Genomic DNA, 27,476 nt, shown 5'->3' with positions numbered 1-27,476 from the left:
TTTTGTGAAACTACCTAATGAGTGTCCTCACTTCCTTTACAAGACTATCAGAAAAAGGCTTAACTGCTTTGCTACAATTCCTACATGCAGCTGCTCCTCCAATCCACAATCATCCATCTCTATATAAAAGCACTGGAACAGCTGAAGCACTGAAGTTTATTTGAGAGAAAACTGACATCTTGGGAAAGAAGTTTTGAAGTTACCAAGCTAAAGAGGTAAAGAATGTTCTACAAAGAGCAACAACATGAATCTTCATTTTTGGTCAGGTTTCCTTTTGTATTTAAGCAAATCCCTTAATTTGAAATAGAAAAAAACAAACTGGCTTCTATTCTTAGTAGAAAACAGTGGTACTCCTACTATTTAACTTCTTCTGTTTGTGTACACATTCAACAGATTTAAGATACACACTAAGAAATAACAAGCACCTGATATGGCACAGGTATACATTATCATATGAAGATAAGCATACATTGAATGTAAGTAAATTAGTGCTCAATGGGTACACACAGAACACGATAATAACATAAACGTATCCCTTACTGGGCTCTCTTTCCTGAGACTGATTCTAAGTGCCCAAGATAACACTGGAGAAACTGCATTTGTCATAGATAAAATGATAAATAATCAGTTGGCTTGCAAGGCCAAGGGGTAGAGAACATCCCAGGCCATCTTCATTTGAATTAAAAGAAAAACAGAATTTGATTGACAGCATAAAAACATTCTATCTAAATGTTTTAAGTATAAACATTCTTGTATGAATTCTTGATGAATTAGATTCAGGAATACTTAGTTCTAGCTAAAATAAGAGAAGACAAAAAATAAGATCCTTCCTGGTTTATTGTTTCAGATTTTCTGTTTAAACTGACCACTGCATCAGTGTACTTACAGTCAGAACTCCCACATTAACTGTAGGTTATAAAAGACCTATAAACAGTTTTATTTTCCTTAACTTGGAAGATAATGGGGGAGGGCAGGGGGAATAAAAGAAGCAATAAATGATTACTGCCAGTGCGGTATACACAGCTATATTTATTAGTTCACTTCTAATTACAGACAGAAAGCTGAAGGCATACATAACTGCTGCTTTAGAATAAAGACAGACTACTGTTTTCTCCAACAGTTTTATTTCAAAAAGTACACAAGTCTGTCATGGAACTACAGCGCTTAAAAATTTGGGATTTGTTTGTTGTTTTTTTTGTTTTTTTTTTTTTACAGATTCACTCACAGTACTTTGCATTGTATGATACCATTCCCTAAAAACGTGAATATAAAACCTTATACTGAAATTCATATCAATATTCAAGTTCATGCTTTGTGCACGAGAAGTGTAAAGCAATGCTGCGACATGTCATATTCCGAGAAATGTTATTGCTCCAATTTCATTCGAGCTGTGCCGCACACCAGAGGACCAACACCCAAAGGGCCCTATAAAGCACCTATCAAGTGTATAAAACAAGGTTCAAGTGATACAAATAGTGTCTTTAGACTACCACAGCGATCTGAAACGATCTGGAATATACACAGTTAAGAACAAAACCAAAAAGCTATCCTGGAAAACAATAATATACAATATTCATTATTACAGAGACAGCTTGCAATTGACAAGTCTTATTTGTACTATTAAGCAGGAAGCATACATCTAATACAAACGTGACTATTACAGTTGATAAAGATGTATGCACTGTACATTTGCTCCAAAAATCATCTTTTACTCCTCCAACAAGGCATTTCTGTGCACTACATAGTTAATAAAAAAAGAAAAAGTATTCTTTTTTAGGTAAGGAAGGTTCACACGATTATCTTTAAATATCCATTTTGGAAATTTATGAGAAGGCTCATAGTGTATGGACAAATGTTACATAATCTTTACGGTACTACAAGTCTAATACTATTCAAGCCATGCTAAAACTCAACGATTTCTTCTACACTGTCATCCTTAACAAGCAAGTTTACAGTCATGACATTAGCTAGTAATTTCTTGAGCTCATTCAGACTATTTACATAACGATACCAATCCTCCCTCCTCTATTTTTTTACCCCTCTTTTTAAATAAAATGAGACATAAAAAATGCCACCTTCCAACTGGCATATCAGCTGCCATTACTTCCCAGAGAAGTTATGTTAGCAGGTTTATCTGTAACATCAGACACCTCGTGATTTCTCAGTTTGTGTCCTACACAGCTAAAAACTGCTGCTAAACTAGAGTAGCTGCTTTTGAGAATTAAAATGCAGTGTTGAATTATAATGATGAATCTACTGACTGAAGAAATCATCTATAATAGTGCTATTATGTTGCTGTAGTGTTTTATTCATTCAAAAAGGCATGATGAGAGCAACTTGAGGGAAAGTTTACCCCAAGTCAGAGGTTCTTTATTTCAGATACGGACTATGTCAGATTCCATTCCTTTTATTTTCCATGCCATTACATAAATAGACAGACACTGTCAAGGCTACTAAGCCTAACAGCTAGGCTCTTAGGGCATATCATGCTGTCCTTCCATTCTGTCGATTTTTTGTTTTGTGCAATCTGACAGAGCATTAAAGCATATGTAAACTCCAATCTGCGTGTTTGAGTGAGATAACTACTCTTGAGCGTCCCAGGGCTTACCTGATGGAAAGCACGGAGTCACAGGGCAAACAAAAAAACCAACAGATACAAACAACAAAAAGCCGCACCTAATCTCACATATGTCCATAGATGGCTAAGAATTAAGTTCAGTAGGTTTGCTGCCTGGTTGCTTAGGTCTCTAGCTATTTCTCAGTCTGTGATTCAGTTCTAGTTTTGTACTCAACTTTTATTTATGATCCAAATAACCACACCCTTTTATTTAGGAAAGGCCTTAGTTTCAAGGTAAACAATCAGTTTATGATTAAAATATCCTAAAGTCTCTTCTATCATAGTAATTGGATGCAAGAAGATGTCTCCTCATCTATTGTTCTTCACAAGCATGTGTTTGGCACAGTTTCTAAACCTATTATTCACCACACAAGTGAGAGTCAATCATCCACCTAATTAGTTCAACTGAACAGCTTTCAGGAATATAAACACTTACATCGTAATTATCACTTGAAGGAGTAACTCACATTTTGAAATACAGAACAATACAGAGAGCCACTGAAATCACATCCAGAAACAGGCAAGAAGAGGTATAAATAGTACATAAGAATCAAGAAATCAGATCACAGTGTCATGTTTTAAAAATTGTACCATCATCTAAGCACCTGTCCAAACAGTAAATTTAGGCACCAGAAAGTTCATAAAAACCGAAGATACAATCAGGCAAAGTTTATTGAAAAGGCACACATGAAAGATAAAAAGTCTGATCTCTAACAGTATAAGTTTACAATCTAAAAAAGTTCCAAATGTGTAAAATTGTTAAGTCTAGAACACTTAGTAGCCATTCAAGTATCTAAATTCATTATGAAGGGTATGTTTTCTATATTAACAGAGCCAACCAAAAATTGTGCATCTAACTATACATAAGACAAATATTTAGTAGAAAGTCAAATAATTTATCACAGATCTAACCAGCTACGAGAAAGCAGAACACTAAGCCTAGAAGTTTGAGGAAATCTTATCTCACACTGCTGCTACATACAAACACTCCTAACACCTTTCAACAGGCTCTTCAAATATTTTTTTTTCCACCAACCTCTGTGCCACATACTGTATTCATTTAGTTTTCCAAAAAAAAAATGGGCAGCTTTACATCTTCACCTAGAATAAGCTGAAGGGACTCCTCCCTACACTCCCAAGCACAAGACGAGAAGGAGATTAGAAAATAGGAAGGAAAGTAAACAACAACAAAACCCCCAAAGATTCAAAGAGCCATTAACTTTAAATCCAGCTTCTACAGATATATAGTATCACTCATCAGAAGCTATCAAAAATCCTTAAGTAGGTGTGCAACTAAGATCAGGAATTATCCTATTTCTCCTGTAATATTTTAAGTTTGCAAAAATGGGATGGCTTTTCTTTTATTTTTATTTTATTTAAATGAACTCTTCAAACACCATGTTCCTATCAACAATTCTGGATAACTATTTCCTCTTAGATTCTGGTTGTGTGAAGCTCTTGCTGATGAGAATCTAAACACCTATGAAGAATACTTAGGAGCGTTGAACAGACAAGAAATGAGGAAGTGAATTAGTCTCTTTAGACAATCTGTTGCTTACCTGAATCTAGAAAAGATTTTTCTGAAACAATGTTAGAGCAAGAGCAACTAACAAAAACCAGTTACTTAACAGCTTTAATAAAGCCCATGAAACTTCTAGGTATTTGGGTTAGAAAAAACACTGTCCCAGAATCTAAGCAGGCTTTTGAAAATGTGAGATACAGCTAACTTAAGACCTGCAGAGGTGCATGTTCACTCTTACTTTGACGATGTAACAGTTGAGCTATAGATTTTAGAACTTAGATACCACTAGTAACTACCTAGTAAGACTTGCTACAAAGGATTAATTAATTACCTGACACTACTTGAACTAGTCATTGCAGTAAATTCTGATTTCAAGGAGCTTCCAAAATCTCCCGTCACATTTCTACTCACTGTGATTTTACAGTCAGAAAAGATTCATTAAATTGACCAAACCAACCAAATGACTGGCAGCCCCTGAGATACTAACTCAGGAAACACTCCAGACAAACATCACCAACTTAAAGAACTGCATAAATCCTCTGAGTTTGAGCAGAATTCAGATTCATCCTCAGTATTTCAGCCCCAATGCAAGCTCATCAGCCACAGTGGCCAAATTAGAATAGTCCTGTTACTCCAACATTGAGAATAAAGCTTCAAGAACTCTGAGGAATTTCATGGTCTACACATGAAATGGTTTTGTTACTTCCCAGTTGTGTTACTCTTTCAGATTCTGAAAATGCACATCAGCTAAGAATGTCTCTTCAGTAAGCCACCAGAGATCCAAACACCTTCAGTATCTGATATTTAGGAACTTCCACACTTTCAATAGTTCAACTGTTACACACTAATAAGTTTAAAATTAAAAAATGAGAACTGGTGGCTTTTCAAAAAAACGTGTTCATTTTCTTCAAGGAAAATAGCATGCCATTGTTTAAATGAGGGTTGGAATACTGTAGTTTTCTCTAATACTTACAACAAACACTTAAAAACAAAAAAACAGGACTTAAATTAGTATTTCATACTATGGACCCATCTTTGCTTTGTGCTGGAATCATCACGGGGACAGCTCCCATTCTACTTAAATTAGGTGCAGCTACCTTTGAGGATGCAATGGTTTGGTTTTGACCAGAAGTACGTTCAAAGTCTTCACTTGGAACCTGGCTATATGGGGTTTTGGAGTATCCATCCATATTTGAGGGAGACATTGAACCCAGAGAAGAACGATTGCTGCCTATGTAGCTGCGCGCTGTTGAACTGCGACTTTTTGGAGGCAGAACATCTTCTCTGAAAGAAAGAACAGTTGCACAACAGGAGTTCAGTCACTACTACTACGCAGCTTACATAATAATGTTTCCATTTGTTTCTTCCTATTCTGACTCAGACAAAAAGGTTTTGTTTTTTTTTAATTCTGTTAAAAAAAAATAAAAGGAAGTTTTCCATTATCTTTAAGATCTTTACTGAAAATAGGTAGACATTACTACACCACAATCAAAACAAGTTCTCAGATAAACTGTTAGCATTTTAATAAATTTAGCAGATTAAAACAGAAATTCCAACTATGAGCTATCTTCCTTGCAGAATGACATTTAGAAGTTAATTTTCAAGCAGCACCCCTCAAGCCAGACATGTCATTACCTGATTTCATGATGTACTTCTTTCTCATATTTCTTCTCTCTATGCTTCTTACAGCAACAGAAGACAAGAACAGCCAATAAGGCAAGACCCAACAGAGTTCCCAGAATAGCTCCAGCAATTACACCAGCTGTATTTATAGCTAGAATAGATAAATTAAAGTAGTGTTTAAGCATCAAACCTAGTATATCACTGAAATAAAGGTGTTACAATTCTCCTGTCATTCTAAATCACAGAATCAAATCTTTCCACATTAAAAAAAAATAAATAAATCTTTGCCAAAATACAAATTTAAAGCAGCAACCCTCAGCTGCAAAAGTGTTTGCTGTTTTTAAGCTTTTAAGAATATAGAGAAACAAAATTATTCAAATACACAAAACACTATGTGACTACTACACAGTGAACACTTACGAGGGGTGACATTCAGCTCAACAGAACATTCATCTGTGCCAACTCGGTTTGAAGCAACACAACTGTATGTACCAGAATAGTCTTTAGAGGCATTTTTCAAGAGAAGTTCCCCTGTATTTTTATCTACAAAGAACAAAAAGCAAAAGGTTTACCATTTACCGAAGTTTAATCTCCAATTCAGTGAAACAAAATTATTAATCAAGCACATACATGAAATCTTAACTAAAAATGCCATGTTGAAAGCAATTCTCAAAACCAAAAGCTTACATCGTCACAGAATGCTACTATCTGTAAAAGCCTTTTACTTTAGTAGAAATTTATGCCACAGAAATTGACTTTAGTATTAAGGCCTTCAAGTTGCTCTGCCAATGGAAAGAAAAGGATGCTTAAAATGAAAGCTCCCTCACTCTAGCCTAGAGTTTTAAAATACAGTGGATTAACTGCATCCCAAAGGAATCTCCTTCTCTTCTGTATATTAAGTTATTCTATGCAAACAGCTCAGATGTCAGCAGAACTCACGTTCAACACAAAAGGCTGATCCAGTGGGTGACCATTTAACTCTAGATAGGCTTCCAAAGCAACTGTTTGCTACCTCCGAGATTTTACTATATGAACTTCAAACGGCTTGAACACTTAGACTGTACATAGATTTGCCATCAGCACTTAAACCCCAAGCTGCCAAGAGACAACATCACCATAACAAAGAATCACACAAAGACCTAGCTCTTTCAGCAGCACCTAGGCTCTTGACAGCATATTGAAACCACAATCACAAGCCCAAAGCAACAGTATCTTTATGATGTTACGCACCATTTTCATATACTTCCTCATTTTTGTCCAGCACTATCAATTTATTTATGAGACAAATTTGCAACGTGGATGAAGAGAGAACCACAACAGAAGCTTAAGGTCTTGAGTGATACAGAGAGACATTAATAACTAACTGCGTGCTGTCAAAACAAGAAATAGGATGTATCAAACAGCACAGCACAAGGCAAGCACAATTAATTTTTAGGAGTTATGACCCCTAAGATACACAGATACTGCTGAACTATAGTTTAAGTAGAATGGAGAAGTACAAAGCAGAGTTCAGATGGTCATCTTTGTTTGGCTTAGGTCAATTAAACTACACTGAAGACCCTGAAGCATAAATAACAGGAGGACAGGAGATCATTATGAGAAAGACCCACACATGTTCCTAATCTCTCTCCCCAAGACTATAACTACTCTTGGACATATGATGATACTTTTTGTCCTGTATGTTATAAACACATCTCAGCAAATAATTAAAGGGCTCTATCTGCAAGTCAAGCCTACCATCTCAAGGCTTAAAGAGGTTGTATTTTTGTTGTTTTTGTTTTTGTTTTAACTACAAAAGTAAACAAGAATTGGTACTGCAAAACATAATTACATAAAATATTCCAGAATAACTTTCAAAGTCAGAACTCAGAAACTACCAATGAATTAAACTGATGAGTAAAATCAACTTCTCTAATAAATTTCAGCAACTAAGTTTCCACAAGAAAAAAATCCAGCACCACCACAATAACAATTCTCAATTTATAAGCCAGCGTTTTTAAGAAAATCTTTCCTGGATGTCAGCTCACATAAGAAGAGGGACAACCTTCTCTTTTTCCTTTACTTATAACAATTTCTCTTCTATACACACATATTCTCTCCCCTCCTTAACTAAGCAGTTCCATCACTTGATCAGGAATTGAAGTTCTCACTTCAATCTCTACTAAAATTCAAGTTTCATTTCCATTTTTGAAAATGCAGTTCAAACCAGTGGTGTAGACTCTAATCTGACTCTTCAGCCCATTCATCTGAACAAAAAAGCAGCCAAGAATCAGCAAGTCAGAGCAGTCAAAACATTTGTATGCATAGATGAGCATGAGTCTGCAAACCTAATGATAAGAATCTCTCTCAACTTGGAGTAGCTTGTTCAAATGTCAGTTGTACTATCCACTGAAAGGATAGAAGTGGCACTTCTCTAGACTGCTCTATATTAAAAGCACACGTAAGCTGCTAACAAGTCAAAATTTGTCAAAAATACGAATACAATCTTTATTATTTATTATTCTGAAATACTTTGTTTGACAATACTTAGCACGGAAGTGGCAGGAAGTCCTTGTGTGCCAGTTACTACTTTTCTCCAGTCATAATACAAAAGTGGGGTTCCTTCTTGTGATGCACACTTCAACACGATGTCCTTTCCAATCTCCTGTGATCCTTCAATGGAGCATTTAGTGCTTGCTGGCTTTACTGATAAACAAAGTATTATTGAATTAGTAAGTCACAATCAAAATAGTAATGTTTTAGCTTTTCAGCACACTTTACTATACAAATTTTATACAACAAAGCCTTCTGTAAGAATGAAAAAAAAAATCTATGAAATACGAATCAGATGCAGTATTTTTTAAAATGCTCATTACTCTATTATTTCCATTGCCCGCCCCTGTCCTGAAGACTTAGTAATGGGATGCACTATTGTAGATTCAGTATGACTTTCCCCTACATACATTTTCATTTTATATGTAAAATGAAGGATAGCATAAACACAAATGTGCCACCAAAAATTCATGAAAAAAAAATATACTTGCTTACCAAGTACTCTCAACTGTATTTTTTGGCTTTCAACTCCAGGAGCCTTCTTCACTTTGCACTGGTATGTGCCTGTATCTGCTGACTTTAAATTCAGGATATCCACTGAACCATCACCAGATTTGGGATCAGAATTAGTAAACTGCAGCCTCCCAGCCAGAGCAGGATAATAATGATTATAAATCATATCTCCAGAATATAGAATTATCTGTAAAAGAAGAAATACAGTTCAGGAATCTACTTGGCACATAAACATTTGAAGGAAAAAAAAAAAAAAAAAAGAAAACATCTTCAGATTTTTAGCAGCCTCTCTCTACTGTTTAAAATAATCCCAGGGCATGACGTACCTTTTCCTTCCCCCAAATAACACCACACTAAATGCTCTAACGAATACTCCAATGCAATACCTGCTCAGGTGACAGGATGTCAACACTGTCTTCTGTATTAAAGAAAACTATTTATGTAATCTTCATTCTGTAAAATCTCAGACTTCAGAATAAATGGAAGAGTTAATAACTAATAAAGCCATAATACCAAATTCTCATGAACAACCACCAGCCATCAGGAAAATAATGTAGGCGTACAAGTGCAGAGTTTTCTGTTCTATGAATCATTTTTAATTTTAGAGTTGTTCGCAGTGAATACAGAATTAAGTATAAAATATTGTAACATTCTCACTATTTCAAAACTTCCACATTGGTGCTTCAAAGTAATTTAAGACCACATGCACATCATTTTGAAAAGGTGAAAGTCAAAAGTGTCACCTACAAAAGTTCACACATCAACCAAGTCTAATAATTCATTTACAGCTGCCAAAAATTAAGAAGGTTTTACTTACTGTTTCTTCTTTCTTCTGAATATCTGCTGGTATCAAGACCCACTCAATATCTAGCGTGCCTACATCTTCTTCTGAGAGCACAAAAGTACATGGCAATGTAACTCTCTCTCCTTGAGCTTTTTCAAATGCTGATTCTGCTGAAGTTATAGTCAGGCTCCTTGTAAGACCTATTAAAAAAAAGAATAATTTTTGTTTTACAAACATTTCACATGCAGTTCCCATAGTAAGTGTTCTATTACACATTAGCATATCTTTCTAAAATAAAAATAAAAACAGTCAAATAAATAAAATTTAAAAAGTCAAACTCTGTATATCTGTATGGAAATTATATCACTGAAAAAATCATGTTGAAATTTCATCGCTACTCAATAAATCCTGTGAAATTACTGAACACAATACAAAGTTTGTTACTGTTAGTTTGGAATCATAGCCAATCGGCAGTTGCATCTTTCATCTTTGGCGTACCTCAAGTTCCATACAAAGCTAAATACATGAAAAGGCTGCTGCTGAAAACTTTGACGTTATAGTTATTGGAAAAAGGAAAACACAGGAAATGCCTAATGACATTTGGAATGAATAAAGAAAATTGTTGGTAAAACGAGGGCATGAAACAGTGACAGAGTCAATGAGGACTGACAAAACTATTGTGAATTTGGGACTGCTTTATCTGGAAGGAGTGGAGAAATTAATCCCTTCAAAACATCTCTAAAACTCTTCAGAATGCTGGAATACAAAGCAATTTTCTACTTTATTTATTCTTCCCATTTAGTCAACATTGGAATTACAGGCAGAAGTAGTAAGCATCTTAGTCAAAGGAGATTTCAGAGCCAGCTGGGACTGAATCAAGCACTAGCACTAGGAGGTAGTGGGAGGCGAAACTAGCTGGAAATTCCCTCCTGTAGAGGAGATACCCACCTGCTGCCAGGTATGTTGGCAAAGATGGTTTAGACAGATTCGTTATTAAGAGACTGCCAAGGTTCATCTGGCCCTTGAACTACTACAGTATTATTACTACTATTGTTTGTTATTCCTTTTTTTTGTTTAAATTACTACTACCACCTTCTCTCACTGGCACCCATGCTACTTAAAGACAACCTGAAACAAGAGTGACTACAAAACTGAGGGCAAAGGAAAAGGAACCGGGGGTGCTGGCACTGTGAGTAAACAACTGGCTGCAGGACTGATAGCCTTGAAAAGCTACTACGACTACATAAGCAGTAAAGACTCAGAAAAGAAAGCAAAGACAGTGGTTTAGTGACAGCTGATGTAAGACTAAAGCACTCACTGTGGACTCTGCATACAGCAGGAAAGTAGATGACTGAGGTCACTTCAGTAAATGCATTAAAGATCTATGCAAAGCTAATGCACACAAATGATCAAATGATACTGTCGCCAAACTTCACCCTTCTTCAGTTTCCACTCCAGTCAAAAAGACACAACTTCAGCTCACTCCCCTAGTACATCCCTCAAAACATGAGCAGATTGCCTGTGGCATCTTAGTGCTAGTATGACACTATTAGGCTGAGAGAAAAATCTGTGTTTGCTTTGGGTTAAGGGGGACTAATAAAACTTCAGACTTGTTTCAGGTTCTTTTAACACACGAGAAAGACGAAGAGTGCTCATAGTTATCCCAATTACTCAAAGGTGCTATTCCTATTCAGGTAAAACAAAGTTTAGCAAACTACATTATTACTATTATACTTTTAATCTAGGAAAAACTGAATGTTTGATGATACAAACAGATGGAAATTAGCATCTCTTGTTAAAAAGTCTTCAATACAGAAAACACAACGAACGGAGAAGGCATTCTACAGTGCAACAGAAGTAACAGAAGGTAAATTTTCAGTCTTTTTCTGTATTTAGTTTTTATATATACACATATATACATTTTAATGAAGAATGTGAAGAGTTCAGGATACACTGAAATTCTGGATTTCTGGCTTACACAAACTGTAAATTTAGGCTTGATGTAAATGTTTCTGGCAATTGGATAGTACTGCCATGATAGTGTTATGTAACCCAGAGAACACAATCCCTCCCTAAATAGGTAACATGAGAGAGAAACCATCAGCTGGAACAGAATAAAGTACAGCAACTGAAAAATACAGAGGGGGACTGCACGACAGAGGTAGATCATTTGAAGTAGCACTGTCACCAGGCTCAAAATGAAGGCTGAAGAAACAAACACCACAGAGCACAACTGCAAAGAAGCACAGACAGCTTCCACATGAATTAAGAAATGAGTTCATGCGCTTTGCTGCTGCTCTTAAAATCATAATCGATCCATACGTGACCTGCATTTGCAAAGTACTTCAACTTTACTAACAGGCTCTCCAAAAACATATATTGTTTGCCAATGTTTGCTTGTAAGCAGGAAATGATTTCAGGTGCATTAAAGTTTCCTCATAAAATGAGGTTTTAAAAAGGAAATACCAGTGATAATCAGAAATGTGTATTAGTGTCTTCAGAAGTGCAAGCTATAAAATTCACTTAAGAGACTCTACTTTCAAGCACAGGTTACAGATGTTTGCCTGCACAGCTGTGATCTAATGCTTTGCTTGACAGACTTCACTCTTAAAAAAACAACTCACCACCATACTCATTTTACTTCCAAACATAGCCCTCAACCACAGCGAGTCTATTACTTTTTAATGGCACAGCAGTGCTGCTTCTGTATCTGTAGTGGCTAAGTACCTAAAGAGCAAGTTTTAGTACGCAGTAATTTTAGAGTTCTGCAGATAACTCAGATTTTGATGATAACACAGCACTGCTAAGAGCCAACTGCAAAGCAGAGAAAGTACTGTTAGCTTAATAAGTTTCAAACAGTTAATGTTTAATGCACTAAACAAGCCAATGTTTGACACTGTGCTTATCATACACTGCTACAGCAGATTTCATAAATAAAGCAGAGCTCACAGTAAGTAGCAAAATAAAAAACACCAAAATACCACCTTAGCAAAAATCTGAAACACTTTTAAATCTAACACTTCCAAAGCTACTGACACGAACAAACCACACACCCCTCAACTTAAACCTCAAAAGGGCCCAATCTACAAATAGATCAGGGAAAATAAAAACCTGCCTGCCTAGCTGAAGTCCACCTGATAGGACACACTAATCCGTGAACATCCAGGCAGATGTTCATACCTGCATTTCCTATCTACCAGTATAGTACTTCCTGCAAGTTAACTAGAGCCACACCTCTTTTGCTGTTCAGGAAACATCCCAAGTTTGTGGAGCCAGAGAAATCTTGAATTTTTTACAGACAGTGCCAGGAAAGACAAGATAAAAAACTCTCTTTCACATTTCATCTAATCTGCCTTACTAACAGTGGGATGAAGTTGAGCAATCAAATAGTCAGAGAACTGGTCTAGGTAAGCTTCCATAGCACTTCTTGCACAAACAAGAGCAGCTTATCAACATGAAGGAAGGTTTTGCCATAAGCTACAAAAAGAAAGCTGATGAATGAACAGAGTATTTCAAGCAAAAACAGGGAAAAAAAATCCATGTCAGAATGATCCTGGTGAAGTTATATCACCTAAAGCAGTTCCATGCAGTAGGTTGCATCGGAAAGTGCTCAGGTGGGCTCTGAATAACACTAGAGCAGAAAACTCCACCACCTCTCTGGGCAGCCTGTTCCAGTGCTCTGTCATTCTCAAAGTAAAGAAATTCTTTCTCATGTTTGTATGGAACTTCCTATGTTCCACTTCACATTCACTGCCCCATGTCCTGTCACTGGGCAACACCAGTGCACCTGTCCCCATTCACTTGATTCCCACTCCTTAGATATTTATAAGCATTGATAAGATCTCCCCTTATTCTTCTCCAAGCTGAACAGTCCCACTTCTGCCAGCCTTTCCTCATACAGGATATGCTTCAAGTCCACTAATCATCTTTGCAGCCCTTTACTGGACTCTCTCCAGTAGCTCCCCATCTTTCCTGACCAGGGGAGCCTAAAACTGGGCACAGGACTCCAGATGTGACACCACTAGGGCAGAGCAAAGGTGGGAGGACCACCCTCAACCTGCTGGCCACATTCTTTTTAAAGGCACTCCAGGTTACCATTGGCTTTCTTGGCCATAAGGGCACACAGCTGGCTTGTTGTCAGCCTCTTGTCCACCAGGATACTTAAGTCCTTACCCACAGAGCTCCTTTCCAGTAGTTCAGCCCCTAACCTGTACTGATGCACGTGGTTGTTGTTACCTAGGTGTAGGACTCTGCACTTGCCCTTGTTGAACTTCATAATGTTCCTCCCTGCCCAGTTACTCCAGCCTGTCCTAGTCTCACTGAATGGCAGCACAGCCTTCTGCTGCACCAGCCACACCTCCCAGCTTTCTATCATAAACAAACTTGCTGGGGGTGCAACTCCATCCTTTCATCCAGGTCACAGATGAACATGTTGAATAAGACTGGGCTCCATATCAAGCCCTGGGGGATACTACTAGCTACAGGCCTCCAGCTAGACTTTGCGCTAATGGTCACAACACTCCAAGCTTCACCAGTCAGGCAGTTCTCAATCCACTTGCCTACATACTCACCTATCCCCACATCTCCTAAGCTTACCCATAAGGATTTTATGGGATACAGTGTCAAAAGCCTTACACTGAAGTCAAGGTACACCACATCTGCTGCTCTCTTGATATCTACGCAGCCACAGTAGGCATTATAGAAGCTTACCTGATTGGTAAAGCATAATTTTCCCTTGAAAATCCGTGCTGACTACTCACAATAATCTCTTCTTCCACTTGCTTAGAGATGGCACCCAGAATAAACTGTTCTGTCACATTCCCAAGGACAGAGTTGAGGCTGACTGTCCTGTAGTTTCCTGACTCCTTCTCCATGCCCTTTCAGAAGACTGGAATAACAGGCACCTCTCCCATTCTCTATGACCTTTCAAAGATGACATAGAACAGCTTGGTAACTGCTTCCAGCCAGATCTCTCAGCGCTTCTGGATGCATCCCACTGGGGCTCATGGATTTACATGCACAGAGTTAGTTTAATCTCTGACCAGATCCTCTCTAACCAAGGGGAGCTTTCCTTTCTGCCAACTCTCAATCTCACCTCCAGGCTCTAGGATTCCAGAGGGACAATCTTATATTCCTTTTCACTATCCAGTCCCCAGACTCACTGAGACATGGCTTTAAGCAACGCAGAACCCAAAACTGGACCCATTCTAAAAATTGAAGAGTTTTGCCAATCTAAGCTAACAGTTTTGATAAAATATCTCAAAAAGAACATCTGTAATTCAGAATTTCACAAACACCACCTTAAAATTACCTAAGAAATGTGGCAAAATTCATAAATTCAAAAATAAACGTGAGATTACTGAATCTGAGTCCATCTGAACCCATAAATCCTCTCAACTTACACAAAGGAAAAACAAAACACTAAAACCAACAAGAAACAGGCAAAGCATACTGTCTTTCAGAAGACAAAAGTATTTCTTTCAGTCTGGATATAACCGACTTGTTACAGGAAAGTTCTCAAGGGGGATCAAATTAATAACTTGTTTCAAAAGTGCAGAGTTGCATCCTCAAACTCCAGTTAAGAGACACTGCACAATGAAGTTAGAAGTTGTTACTTCTCCTGATCTCATAAAGAACATTGATTTAAAAAACTCTAAAGAAACCAACAGAACTACAAACACACCTAAGCCTGCAAATACACAGCATGATTTTAAATTTCATTCCCAACTGTAATTGACTGAAATAGTTGGAATAGTTATGCAACAAAGATAACCCAAAAATCACGGGCTTAAGATTACCAATCTTTTTTCACCTCACATTTTACTTCTTTTCCTTTGACATTCTTCAGATTCGACTTAACATTCCCTTCCTTTCCTAACTGTCCTTGTGTTCCTAAGTTGCTCAGTACGTTCTTAAGCTTTTTTTGTAGCTAAACCCAAAGTCATTAGCCAAGTATCCTGGCAACTACAGCAGATGATGACCTTACTTGAGAGGAACACGCTTATCATGTTTAGAGTGGGAGAGCTGGTATCTCATTGCTGAAGTGAAGGACAGGCTTGAGGGGGGTAGGGAGGGTGCCACACAAATAGGGGGAAGGGATATAACAAAAACTGAGATTAAGATTAATTTTAAGTGAAGAAATATTGTTCAGGCAAACACCTAAAGAAAACCACTATGAATTCTGAGTTTTAATGCTTGGTCACATCCAAACAATGAAGTATGGCGCAGTACAACCTGCAGTATTTGGACTTACTGAGAAGCTGCCTTCTCATCCTTAATTCTGATTCCGTCACCTCCTTTTATGCCACTAAAACACTTCATGAAAAAGAAGTAAAAAAAACAAATAGTTGACTCTGATAAAAATTGTGCACATGCAGCATTCTTTCCTTTTTCCTTCCAGATGGAGTTCTCTGAATTAGAGACCCTTACAAGCACATTTTAGGAGCACAAAGCCACACATGTAAAAGCTGTGAGGATACCGCAGCCTTTATAAGAACTTGCTTACTATGCCGCTGTGGAACCCCACCCACAGAAATAAATTCATATTACACCTACACTAACAAAGCTGCTGCCAGAGTAAAAAGCACTGCTCATCCCCATGCTGCACAGCCACAGAGTGATTCAGATTAATGAATGTGTTCAATGAATTAATTCAGCCACTGCACTACACTAACTGTGACAGAAGGCAGAGGAAGAAGGAACCCAAAGCCGTTGCTGAATGTGGTATCAACCTAGGTGGACACATGAAGTTGCACCATATGTAAACACAGCACACCTTTAACGCAACTAGGTGTAATGTGAAAACACACTGTCACACTATACTTACAAGCCTCCGAGGACCCATCCATACATAGGATTCCAAAGAGTAAAAAGAAACGGCACCCAGCCACTGCAAAGACTCATAATCAAAGCTAATAATAATAATAATAAAAAAAACCCCACATTCTGACACTACTAATATACACAAAAGCCTGCCTCTCCTCCCATGTCTATACCAACTGCAGCTGTTTTTTGCTACTAGCCCTGCTGCCAATCACATATTTATCAATTACTCCAACTGATATTGAAGGCTTATAGTCACTAAGCAATCAAGCTGCATGATTCTGTCTTTTTGTTGTTGTTTTTTTTTCCTGACAATTTGATAACATTAAAAAGGCAAATGAATGAAGCAGCCCTTTTGCAGCATGAAAGCATGAGACACATCCGTCAGTCAATGCATTAGGGAGCTCAAGTACAATCAAGCACTTAACTGAGCAGCCATATTACTTTCACTTGAGTAAAGGAGTTTGAGCTCTTCCGAGCTAGTGAACAAGAAACATTTTTCTCTAGCACATGCAAGCTTCACATTAAGACAGAAAGTTATTTTATTCAGTAGTATTGGGTTTTTTAGTTCTTCAATTGTTAATTGCCTCTGACATGGTGCTGCTTTAAAGTGAAGCAACAAAACGTCAGCTCGGTTTTGCTATCCCTTCTCTCTCCACATAGAAGTAAACAGAAGGAAAGGAATATGCTTCAGGAAATAGAACATCCACCCTAAATAGCCAGAAAGTTAAATGCAGCAGTAAGCAGAACTGCAAAACTTTTGTCCATAAAGCAGTTTAGGTGCTCCTTAATGCTGCTGAATGGCTCATGACTAGCTCCAACCCACAGCCAGAAAAATTCACCATCCTGCTCATCTGGTACAATACAGTTTTCAAACACACAATCCAACAAGTGGCCTAAAAAAATAAATAAAATAAAAAAAAAAAAAATAATCAAGCTACCTATCCCACTCAAGTGGATCTGAGGTTACAGACCCTTTTCTTACAGCTCTGTCTAGAGAGCTCATCGAGTTGCATCAAGAAAAGGTACAGGTATAAACTGACCTTACACAAATGTAATGTTCTACTGACTTGAAAACTCCCTGTAGAGGCTCAACATAGACCACATGAATGCCAGCTACCACCTGAAATAAGATGCAAGAATAATTCTTGAATCCAGCCATTCAACTGTCTGATTTAGTCAGACTTCCTAACTAAGATCCCTCAGGCCACAGTTACACATTTTTCTCACATGGGAGAATACTGATAGCACAGAACTCATCTTTTTTTTTTTTTTTTTAATGTTTTTCTGCCATCTTATTGATGATCGTTCCCACCCTGCACCAGGAAAGGCTGTTGGCATAACTCTTTTATGTTTGAAATTATGCAATTTAACTGGTTAAAGTAAAATAAATCTAATGACAGCTTAATGTAGTCTTCATTCAGACATATTCATCATGCCCTTACACAACTAATACATTTGTGTGGTAAAGGAAACTATCAGCAAGAATGCCGGACCTATTTACGTTCAAGCTGATTCTGAAACAGATTTCCACAGAACTCCAGTTTCACTGCCACCTGCTCACTCCCATGACAACAGAGTGAAGTGGCTCTTTTTATATCTACTCCCTGTACAATGAAAACTAGCAAAAAGAGGAATTAAAAGAAAGGCAACATAAGATGACTGTATACTTAGCCAGCAATGACTAAATTGATGTAATTGGCAGGGGAGCTCTTCTTGCTGCTGAGCCATACAACTGTTGAAACACATTTAATGTTTCACACAGCATCTAAAAGCTTCATGAAATGAAGTAGAAGTTACAACGTGAGCAAATTAAATAAATAAATAAAATGAGTCCCTACCATTAAAAGCTCATGAATACATGTAAGAAACAACAAATGATTAATTAAGAAGTATGATGAAACAATATTGGCCCCCAAAAACAAGCTCCTTGGTGTGTATGTACCTCTTGGGTCACTGAGGCAAATGAATTTCAAAACACTCTGAGGGTGAGATAGATCTGAAGATGGTTATGAGGAATTTCTTGACTCACAAATAGAACCAAAGACAAAGCACACAAGTATTCATTTATTTTTTTTTTGTTGTTTTTTTTTAATTAATGAAGGAAGCTGAAAAAAAAAAAAGACATTTAGGTGTGGTAGCTTCATTCCTACACAAAGTGGAATCGGTTATGGAAAATGCTGTGACAAGTACTGAAAGTGAAGACAGGCAGCTGAGGCTTGATCCAACACAGGAAGCTGGCAAAGGAAACCAGCCAGGAGACCAAAGTGACAAGCTATAATAATCTCTGCAGCAGAATGCATCAAATACTTTCAGATAAACAAAAGATTAAATGAAGCAAGATGACTGTAGTTCATATCTCAAGACTGATGTCACAGCAGTAACAACATGTATCAAACCACCTCAGTTACTGCTTTTCTTTCTTACTACTTAATATAAAAAGATTTGGGAAATGCAGGAAAAAAGTCCTGAAATCAGATCACTGTCCACTGACATTAAAAGTTAATAAGGACGTGAACTCTGAAAACTGTTAAAAGTTACTCCTCAGCAGACCAAATGCACCAAGCTCAGCATTTAGAGACTAGGATAGCAATGACCATTTAATCCCAGAGGTAGTCAAATTTCTCCTAGTTTAAGCATCACTGAGATCCCATTGCTGCATAAAAACATGAAGAGGTTTAAGTTCCCACTTATACATACCTGACAAAGTGTGCTAGCCATCAAATGCTGACTTATCACGTTCTGCTCTCCATGAGCACTGTCAGAAATACTCACCTAAGTTTTATGAATACTGTTTAATGATAGTTTTTGAGAAAACTGTATAGTATATATATAGTATAACTGCCCTATCCAAACATTATATAACTAAAAGCTTGGTCTTCTATTAAAAAAGCCTCAAACAATGCAGAATTTAATAGGGTATAAAGTTACCCCCTACTATTGTAAAAAACAATTTAAAAATTAAAGTCACACAAGGGCAGCAATAACTACCACTACGGACCAAAGAGATTCCTGCCATGCTGAATCCAGTTTTCAAGGCAAATAAACACTTAAGGATTTATGTGCAGCACATTACTACCTTTCCTGAAGGCTAAAAGGATCACTGCAGATGTACAGATATTAAGAAGCGTTAACATTGATGAGAATCTATTTCTGCAATCATCTCATAGCTATGGAAGGCTTGTGTTCTGCCATGACACATTAAAAAAAGAAGTTAATATCTTATTTGTTAAATCAGGGTTGCAAGTTAAGCAGTTATATTTATTCTCAAGCCTTCTGAAACTCTGCAGAAACTTTATCGTGCTTCAAATGAGATGATTCCTCCTATATTGTACAACCAGGAAAGAGTAACAAATGTACATACAGTTCCTGTTTGTGTAAGTAAATACATGCTCAATGCCACTGACAATCTCAGACTATGACTCCCTTATTAGCTCTTGAGATGATCAAGAACTCTAGAAAGCTTAGGATTAATTAATAACAAAAAAACTCAACACACCAATTTGCATCATCATAAGACCTACAAACTGACCTGCCACTGAGTTTCCACCCCGCTCCTTACACCAGAACCCTGCATCATTCTTTGGAGAACAATTTAATACCAATTTTCCTCAATAAAATACTTCAACATCTGCAGAGGTACATATTCAATGTTTCTTTTATCCTAATCCAGGATTTGTTGGTGACAGCTGTACAATATTAATTTAAAGAGAGTTTGCACATTTCGGAAATCCCCAGCTACTTGACATGACCGGTTGGTACTTAACTACAATACATAACATCAAGTTGTCACTTGTCACAGGCTTGGCGTGCGTTTAAAACAGCTTTAGAAAAGATCATACAGTTGCAGAAAGCCATCCAAATGTGAAATTCATATCCTAAGTCTTCAAGAGAGCAGAAGGCTGAGCCTCACTACACCGACCCATTCTGTGTGTGGGCATTCACCAGCAGCACCAACTTAAGAAACCGCCACAGGTTCAGTTGCACAACCAAGTAATGCTGAGGCAATTGCCAAAGTCAGCACAGGACCAATTAGAATGATAGGGGTGAAAAGGACTGTTCTCCCCTTGTATCCCAAAACATTCTAGGATGAATTCTTTCCTTCCTGAAAGGGAAAGCTCTCAGTTTAGTTATTTATGACTGTGAATTTGACCTCAGCAAAGAGATTACAGACCTGAGCAGGGTTCAGGGACAGCTTAAATTCAAACACTTTTCTCTTTCAACACAAAATGGCATAGCTCAGTCGCCTGCTGAGCGTCTGTTTTGTACAGTCAAGATAACTAATTTTGTATAGATTAGGAGGTTTATTTCCGACCTTCAACTGTTAGTAACGTGGAAACAAGAAACATTAGGCTTACAGGGAGGAGTGGGAAAAAAAATGAGTACACAACACGGACTAAGCCCTGAAGTACCATGATAAAATTACTCCACTACCACAAACTCAAGGACTTCAACAATGAGACAGCTCTCTATCGCCAGCAGCTCCCATACAACTGCACGTGAGTTCCTTTCCTCTAACTCCAGTCCATAAAGAGGTATCTATTTCCTCAGCAAAGGAAGTAGCATCTGCCAGGAACACCAACAGAAATATTAACTCACCCTGGCGGAGGAAAAAACACCAGCAACCTCTGATGTTGTACTAACTCCAGCGATACACAGATTTAAGTTACTTCCTTTGAAGGACTATGAGATCTGTGTATCTTTCAGGCTAGTTATTCAACTAACCACGCCAACAAACAAAACCACTCCTAATCAAAGCATACATGCAGAAAGCCAAATATGTGAAGCCAGTACATGAAGTCATCCAGTTTCACAGTGGCATCTCAAAACACACGTATACCTCAGAGAAGTGAAGGTGTAAAGGTTGGTTCTGATGTTGTACATTGCCATGAGTTAATCATCCCCAGCTTTACAGCATTATCACACTTTACAGCAGAGATCCTGCACATCTGCAGTGCGTGTGACTCTGCTCAAGCATTTTTTCCACAGCTTTTGCTACAAGAAACACTTTAACAGAAAACTTTATCACTAACCTAGCCCCTAAATACTTGTAATTCATAGTCCTTACACAACTGCTTAGAGAGCGAGTTAATGCTGAACTACCAATACCCTTTTATGCAGGAGATTAGAGCTCATCACTCTGTGAAACAGGCAGAATTTTGATCCCATGAGTAATTTCCCAAAACAGAGGTGACATCAACAATGGCATCAGCATTCCAACAGGAAACAAACTCTCTCTGCCTGACATGCTTTGCTCTAAACATTAACCTCTGTAGGTGTTCTGGCATCTGCTGTAGTTTCACTTAGGTTTGAACCAATTCTGGCTGAAATGATAAGTTTGAAGTAAGGAAGTGCAAGTAATGACACATGGCTAAATTGAGATCAATAAATCAATTGAATCAAGTGTTTGCCGACTTTTGATTTGAACAAGCCATGCATGCTTTTTTACTTTGACACAGTATTTAATTCAGCTGCTTTTACTTCCCCACACTCCCCCATTTTCCCACTTCTTCACCACAAAGCCATCCTCATTGAATCCAGAACAATCGGGCTGCAAAGGCGCTCTAGAAGTCACCAAATCATAGAATCGTTAGGGCTGGAAAAGACCTCTAAGATCATCTAGTCCAACCACCAACCCACCCGGATCCATGCCCACTAACCACATCCCTTAGTGCCACATCCACGTGGTTTTTTAACACCTCCAGGGATAGTAAGTCCACCGCCTCCCTGGGCAGCATATCTCAGTGCATAACCATTCTTTCTGAGAAGAAATTTTTTCCTAATATCCAACTTAAACCTCCTCTGGAAACCTCAAGGCCAGGACACGCTGTTACCTGGGAGAAGAGGCCAATCCCCACCTTGCTACAACCCCGTTTCAGCGACTTGCAGAGGCTCCCTTGAGCTTCTTATTCTCCACACCGAACAATCTCGGTTCCTTCAGCCACTCCCCATAAGACACCAGGGTCCCTTCCACCCTCCCAGAAGAAGAAGACCAGCCCTGCAGAGGCATTAAGCACGCAGATTCTCAGGCTCTATTTCCTCCCCACACTCGGTTTTCCCTGGCGGGCTCTCTGTGCCCGCTCCCAAGCATCCTACAGCCTCGCTGCCCACCGGAGCCGCTCGCACGCAGGCGGTGCCGGCAGGCACCAGGGCAGGGCAGGGAGCGCCCCGGGCACGGCCGTATCGCTGCCCGCAGCTGCGGGGAACCGACGCTCCGCTCCGCTCGCCGGGAGCCGCGTGGAAGCGTTTCTCGCAATCCCCGCTGCCACCACGTTGGAAGTTGAATCGGTGAAAGAAAGAGAGGAGGAATGAAAAGAAACGCAAAGCCCGAGCGGTGGGGAAGGGGCGAGCAGGCAGATGCACGAGGCGAGGAGGAGAAAGGAGACAAAACGCGGCGGCGAACAAAGCCCAGGTCCGCCCCGCCGGGCGCCGAGCGCAGCGCAGCGCACCCCGCTACGCGGCCACACCGCGGGCTGGAGGGGGGGTCTCGGCCGCACCCCGGTGTTCGGCAGAGGGGCGGGAGAAGCCCCCAACCCCACCACCGCCGCCCTTTCTCACAGCTCAACGCAGCCCCGACCGCCTCCCTCCCCTCCTTCCCTTCCACCTGCACCCCGGCGCCTCCCTTGTCCCGGGCCCGTCCCGCCACCCACCTGCGGCACCGAGCAGCGCCAGCCCCACCAGCAGCACCAGCGGCGGCGGTTCCATAGCGCTGATCGAACGGCACCTCCGCCTCCTGCTCCGCGACTCCCGGCGGCCGCCGCCCCGCCCCGCGCGCACCGCCCAGCAGGTGAAGCGCCCGTCACTTCCGGCCGGCACCGGCCCGGCCCCGCGGGGCAGCGTCGTGCCCGGTCGGCCGGGCGCCCCCGAGGGGTCTCGGTCTGATCTGCCACCGTCGGGGCTGTTGCGAGCTGTTGCGTCGGAACTGTTTACTAGGAGAGTGGTTAGGTCCTGGAACAGGCTGCCCAGGGAGGTTGTGGATGCCCCGTCCTTGGAGGTGTTCAAGACCAGGTTGGACGGGGCCCTGGGCAACCTGGTCTAGTAAAGGTGTATGTTTGGTGGCCCTGCCAGGCAGGGGGGTTGGAACTACATGATCCTTGAGGTCCCTTCCAACCCGGGTCATTCTGTGATTCTGTGATAGCTGCTGGCTTTGGCTGGTGGGGAAGACACCGGGAGAGGCTGATATGAGGCAGTCCCCATGGCAACGCCGCGGTATTGTGTGGCGCTCTGCCTGTGCGGAGTGTACGTATTGTGACTGTGAATGATGCGGAATCGAGGGAAAATAGAAAAGGACAAAAGGAAGATAAAATGGTGTAGCACGGCTTTCTTTTATCATGTGGTGCAAGCTACAGGACACCCAAAATGGTAGTCGCAGCTGATTCCAGAAGGACTTGGTTTTGTGTTGTGTTCTGTGTACAGGAAAACTGTCCACTACAGTTATCGTTAGATAAAGTAGACCCTATAGAGTTTGTTCTCAAGATCATAGGATGGCTTGAGTTGGAAGGGACCTCAAAGACCATCAAGCTCCAAACTTACTGCTATGGGCAGGGTTGCCACTCACCAGAACAGGCTGTCCGAGGTATAATGCATTTAGAGTACTCACTGCTATGTATAAGCGTAACAGTCTATATATAGTGCCATGACACAGTGTTAAGTGACCCAAATGGCTTCCCATTACCACAGTTGATTCTTGTAAAGGGATAGGCTGCATGGGGAGCACTTCTTTTTTCATGTACACTGCTCTGCCCATATTAATGAACATCCCTGTAAGAAATCTATTGACACAAACACAGGACATAAGTAGTTCAGACTGTGTAGCCCAAACACAGCTTTTGAGCGCAACTGCATTACTGTTTGTCATTTCTTTTTGATGCCCATGATGCATACAGCTCAGGTGTTTTATATAATTATATTCTGTAAGTATGTAAGAAATGGGAGTTCAAAAAACAAGTCCTTTCTGCCCTTGATGTAAATGTTAGATCAAATGGGCAACTCATCACGAGGGCATTTTCCCAGCTGCTTGGCTATAGAGGAGGTGTTACTCCATTCATTCAATTAGGGATTCCCAGTGATGAAATTGGTGATATCTCCATCTCTGCCAAAGTAATGAATGTATGAGTGTACACTGACATCTTTCAGAATGATTGAGTGCTGTAAATAAAGCTGCAGCATTTACCTACCAGCTCAGAATCTTTATTTTTCTTGATAAATAGAGAAAACGCATTGCTGTTTTCTGTGAAAGTCCAGCTGAAGTACTGCTTATGTCTTGCCAGGACGCAACAATTCCTATAATGTCTGTTAGATCTCCTTAAAGTAACAGATCTGCCCAATAAGATGCTAGAAACTACATGTGAAGCTCAGAATTTTGAATCAATAGATTTCAAGCATTTTACTTAATGACTGAATAGAATTCTTTCCCTTTTATGAACAAAAGAAAACAATGTTAAAGTGATATTATGCTAAGGACACCAGGACCTCAAAGTGGAGATATTCGGATTTCATTTTCATCTATTTCTTATATGTGCTGCAAACTCATGCTTTAAATGGTAAATCTGTCTTAATCCTAAGCTGGCTGCATGAGTGAGGTTTTCACTGTATATACACGTGTGTCAACTTATAAATTATACGCCATGGAAAGCATAATGAGGCAATCGCAGTCGTCACAGAAAAAGAAAATGATTCATCATTAAAATGGAGATGCTCACCCTTCTGTAAAACAAATCTTAACTAATAAAGAAGTAATATTGTACTGCATTCAAGAACTATGAAACCCACACTTTGTCAACCCTAGACAGAGCATTCTGGTCTCCTTTAAATCAGAAGGGATGCTGATGCTGTTATGTTCACACTCTTGAAAACTGTCGTGCATTAGAAAATGAAGAGTCCATCAACATACAGTGGTTAAATAACAACTTTTTTTTTTTTTTTTTTTTTTAAAGAAAAAATAAATAAATAAAAAATCTACTCTTCTTCACTGCAAAGGTAGACCAGGCTAATAAGGCCAGTCTACCTTTAATAAGTTTACCTTTACTAATACCTTTAATCTAATAAGCTACCAGATTTATTAGAGGATGTGACATGCTGTAGGTTTTGAGTGGTCTATAATTCCTGGAACTGTAAACACCACGCTGGAAAAAAATAGCTTTGAAAGTGACCAAAGCTGTTCCACTCACAAAGTAAAAGGTCAAGTTCAAAACTTCTTGAACACATTTCCACTTATGACAGCATTTTGGATCAAGCCCAAAAGAAGAATCAGCGTTGAACGCAAAATCCACTCAACTAGGAAGAGAGAGGTTGGAGTGGAGACCTACAATCTTGACCTACATTTTGCAAATGTAACATTTCATTTGTGACAAAAACCATCTCATGGTCAGGGATAATAAGATTTGAATCAAAGATAAACAAATCACATCATGTATTTAAAGCAAAGAAAAACATAAGTAGGAGAACTCATAAATCAGTGTCAGCCTATATGTACAAGTATCTTGAAATAATACCAGTAAAATCTTGCTAAGGGTTAATATATATATATATATACATCACAAATTCAGAAGTAATTTTAAAATGCATTTACAAAATGCTGAGGTGAGACAGGCATGTATCTCCAAAACTCATTTTTATCACAACTGGAATGAAAGATTGAATGAATATGCTTGCATGTTCTTGCAACTTGCCACTACTTTTCTTGGAAATAAACAATCTAACGATTTAAATCTCAGTTTGTGAGTAATTTCTATTCCCTTCTGGTGCACTTCCTTTACAATCTGACCTACAAGGACTGTCCTCTGTTTCGGTTTTTGCTGGCAAATGGAGAAGTTGCTGGGGTCAGCTGACATAAGTCTTGAGGGAAAACTGCCTATAGGCCTATATAGTTTCCAGTGTTGTTAACAGTGTGTCTCAAGAAGGCCAAGAGAAAAAAATGAGAAAGAAAGGTAAAGGAGGAACCCACGGGACCTTTGGTTTGGATTTCTACTTGTAGAAGGGAGTTGTTTCATTTGTTTCCAGATTGAGTTTTCTTCTTGATCAACATAATGCATCAGTTTACATTAGCATTCAGGCAAAAAAAAACACACAAATGAGGGAGCAGTCTTAACCAGTAGAGGGGAATGGGACAGTTTGTGTTCCAAAGCTGCAGGCTGCTGCTGTTGGGTGTATATTTCAAATTGGAGGTCAACACTAGAATTGCCACATGTGCTATTTTGCCACGTCTGGAGCTTGTGACACTAGCTGATGTTAGCTCAGGAAGCTCAGCCAGCAATACCTTTTGTTTTCAGCATGCTCAGCTCTGCAAACTCTTTTCCTGCTTATTTGCCTGAGTTTCAGCTGGCCTTAAAAATGAGGTTGGGTGGCAGCCAGGGAAGGGCAAAACTCAGTGGCCTAGCTGAGATCAGTTTAAGCTGCTGTTCAACCACATCTTGAACTGTGAGAAGGGAAAGGTCTACCACGTGCAGCCATTTTTTCCAAAGAAATTTCAGCACTGCATAAACTGGAGTGCGTGCCCTGCTGGGAGGGAGGAACAGGCTCTTCCGCAGTGAAGCTTTTTGTCTCTAGCTGTCCTAACATCAACATCAGTTAAACCAGCCCAGGGGAAATCAGTTTGATATGCTGAAAATACCTGCCAGAGCAAAGATACAGACTACATTAAGATCTCATCAACATAGAGATTACAGCAAAGGATTTTAGAAGGCAAATTTTCAGAGCACTACATATTTCATAATATTGATTTGAACACACTCTCTCTTGTGTTATGTCTCAACTGGCAGAGCCTGGAACAAAGTCAAATTCCTGAGGCCAGGACATGCCTAGCATTTCAGCTTCCCAACTGGGATTGCTCCAGCTACGTATCACCACCCCTTCCTCACCTTAATTTCTACGCCAGGATGGATGGATTAGCAATTGGGAGACCAGAATGAGTTCCACCTTTTACTTTAATGGCTTTGGGCAGTTTCCACTTAAATTTCCATGAGATCACTACCTTTTTATAACAATCACTAAATGCAATCCATTACCTGGGAAAATAAAAAGAAATAAAGAGAAAAATAGCCAACAATAGCTGATGTTTAATT

The 27,476-nt window shown here is 39.3% G+C and overlaps 1 protein-coding gene across 3 annotated transcripts in view; it reads right to left on the bottom strand.

The window, feature by feature from the left end:
- Positions 1-23,408, bottom strand: part of CXADR (CXADR Ig-like cell adhesion molecule) — a 30,623-nt gene extending 7,215 nt beyond the window's left edge. The window contains exons 1-7 of one of the 3 annotated variants that reach the window (XM_015880569.2): positions 23,064-23,408; positions 9,625-9,791; positions 8,790-8,994; positions 8,289-8,447; positions 6,183-6,305; positions 5,775-5,913; positions 5,237-5,423 (exon numbers count right to left, since the gene is read on the bottom strand). In XM_015880569.2, coding sequence (XP_015736055.1) covers positions 5,237-5,423; positions 5,775-5,913; positions 6,183-6,305; positions 8,289-8,447; positions 8,790-8,994; positions 9,625-9,791; positions 23,064-23,118 — 1,035 coding nt within the window. In that variant the 5' untranslated portion in view covers positions 23,119-23,408. Of the gene's footprint in view, positions 1-1,009; positions 5,424-5,774; positions 5,914-6,182; positions 6,306-8,288; positions 8,448-8,789; positions 8,995-9,624; positions 9,792-14,301; positions 14,333-23,063 lie in introns of those variants that run through there. The other 2 variants (XM_015880560.2, XM_015880577.1) reach the window with 2 other exon arrangements.
- Between the last annotated feature and the right edge of the window lie 4,068 nt (positions 23,409-27,476).

This window comes from Coturnix japonica, chromosome 1 (genome assembly GCF_001577835.2).
Source record: "Coturnix japonica isolate 7356 chromosome 1, Coturnix japonica 2.1, whole genome shotgun sequence".
NCBI lineage: Eukaryota > Metazoa > Chordata > Aves > Galliformes > Phasianidae > Coturnix > Coturnix japonica.
This window is presented reverse-complemented; position numbering and strand designations above follow the sequence as displayed.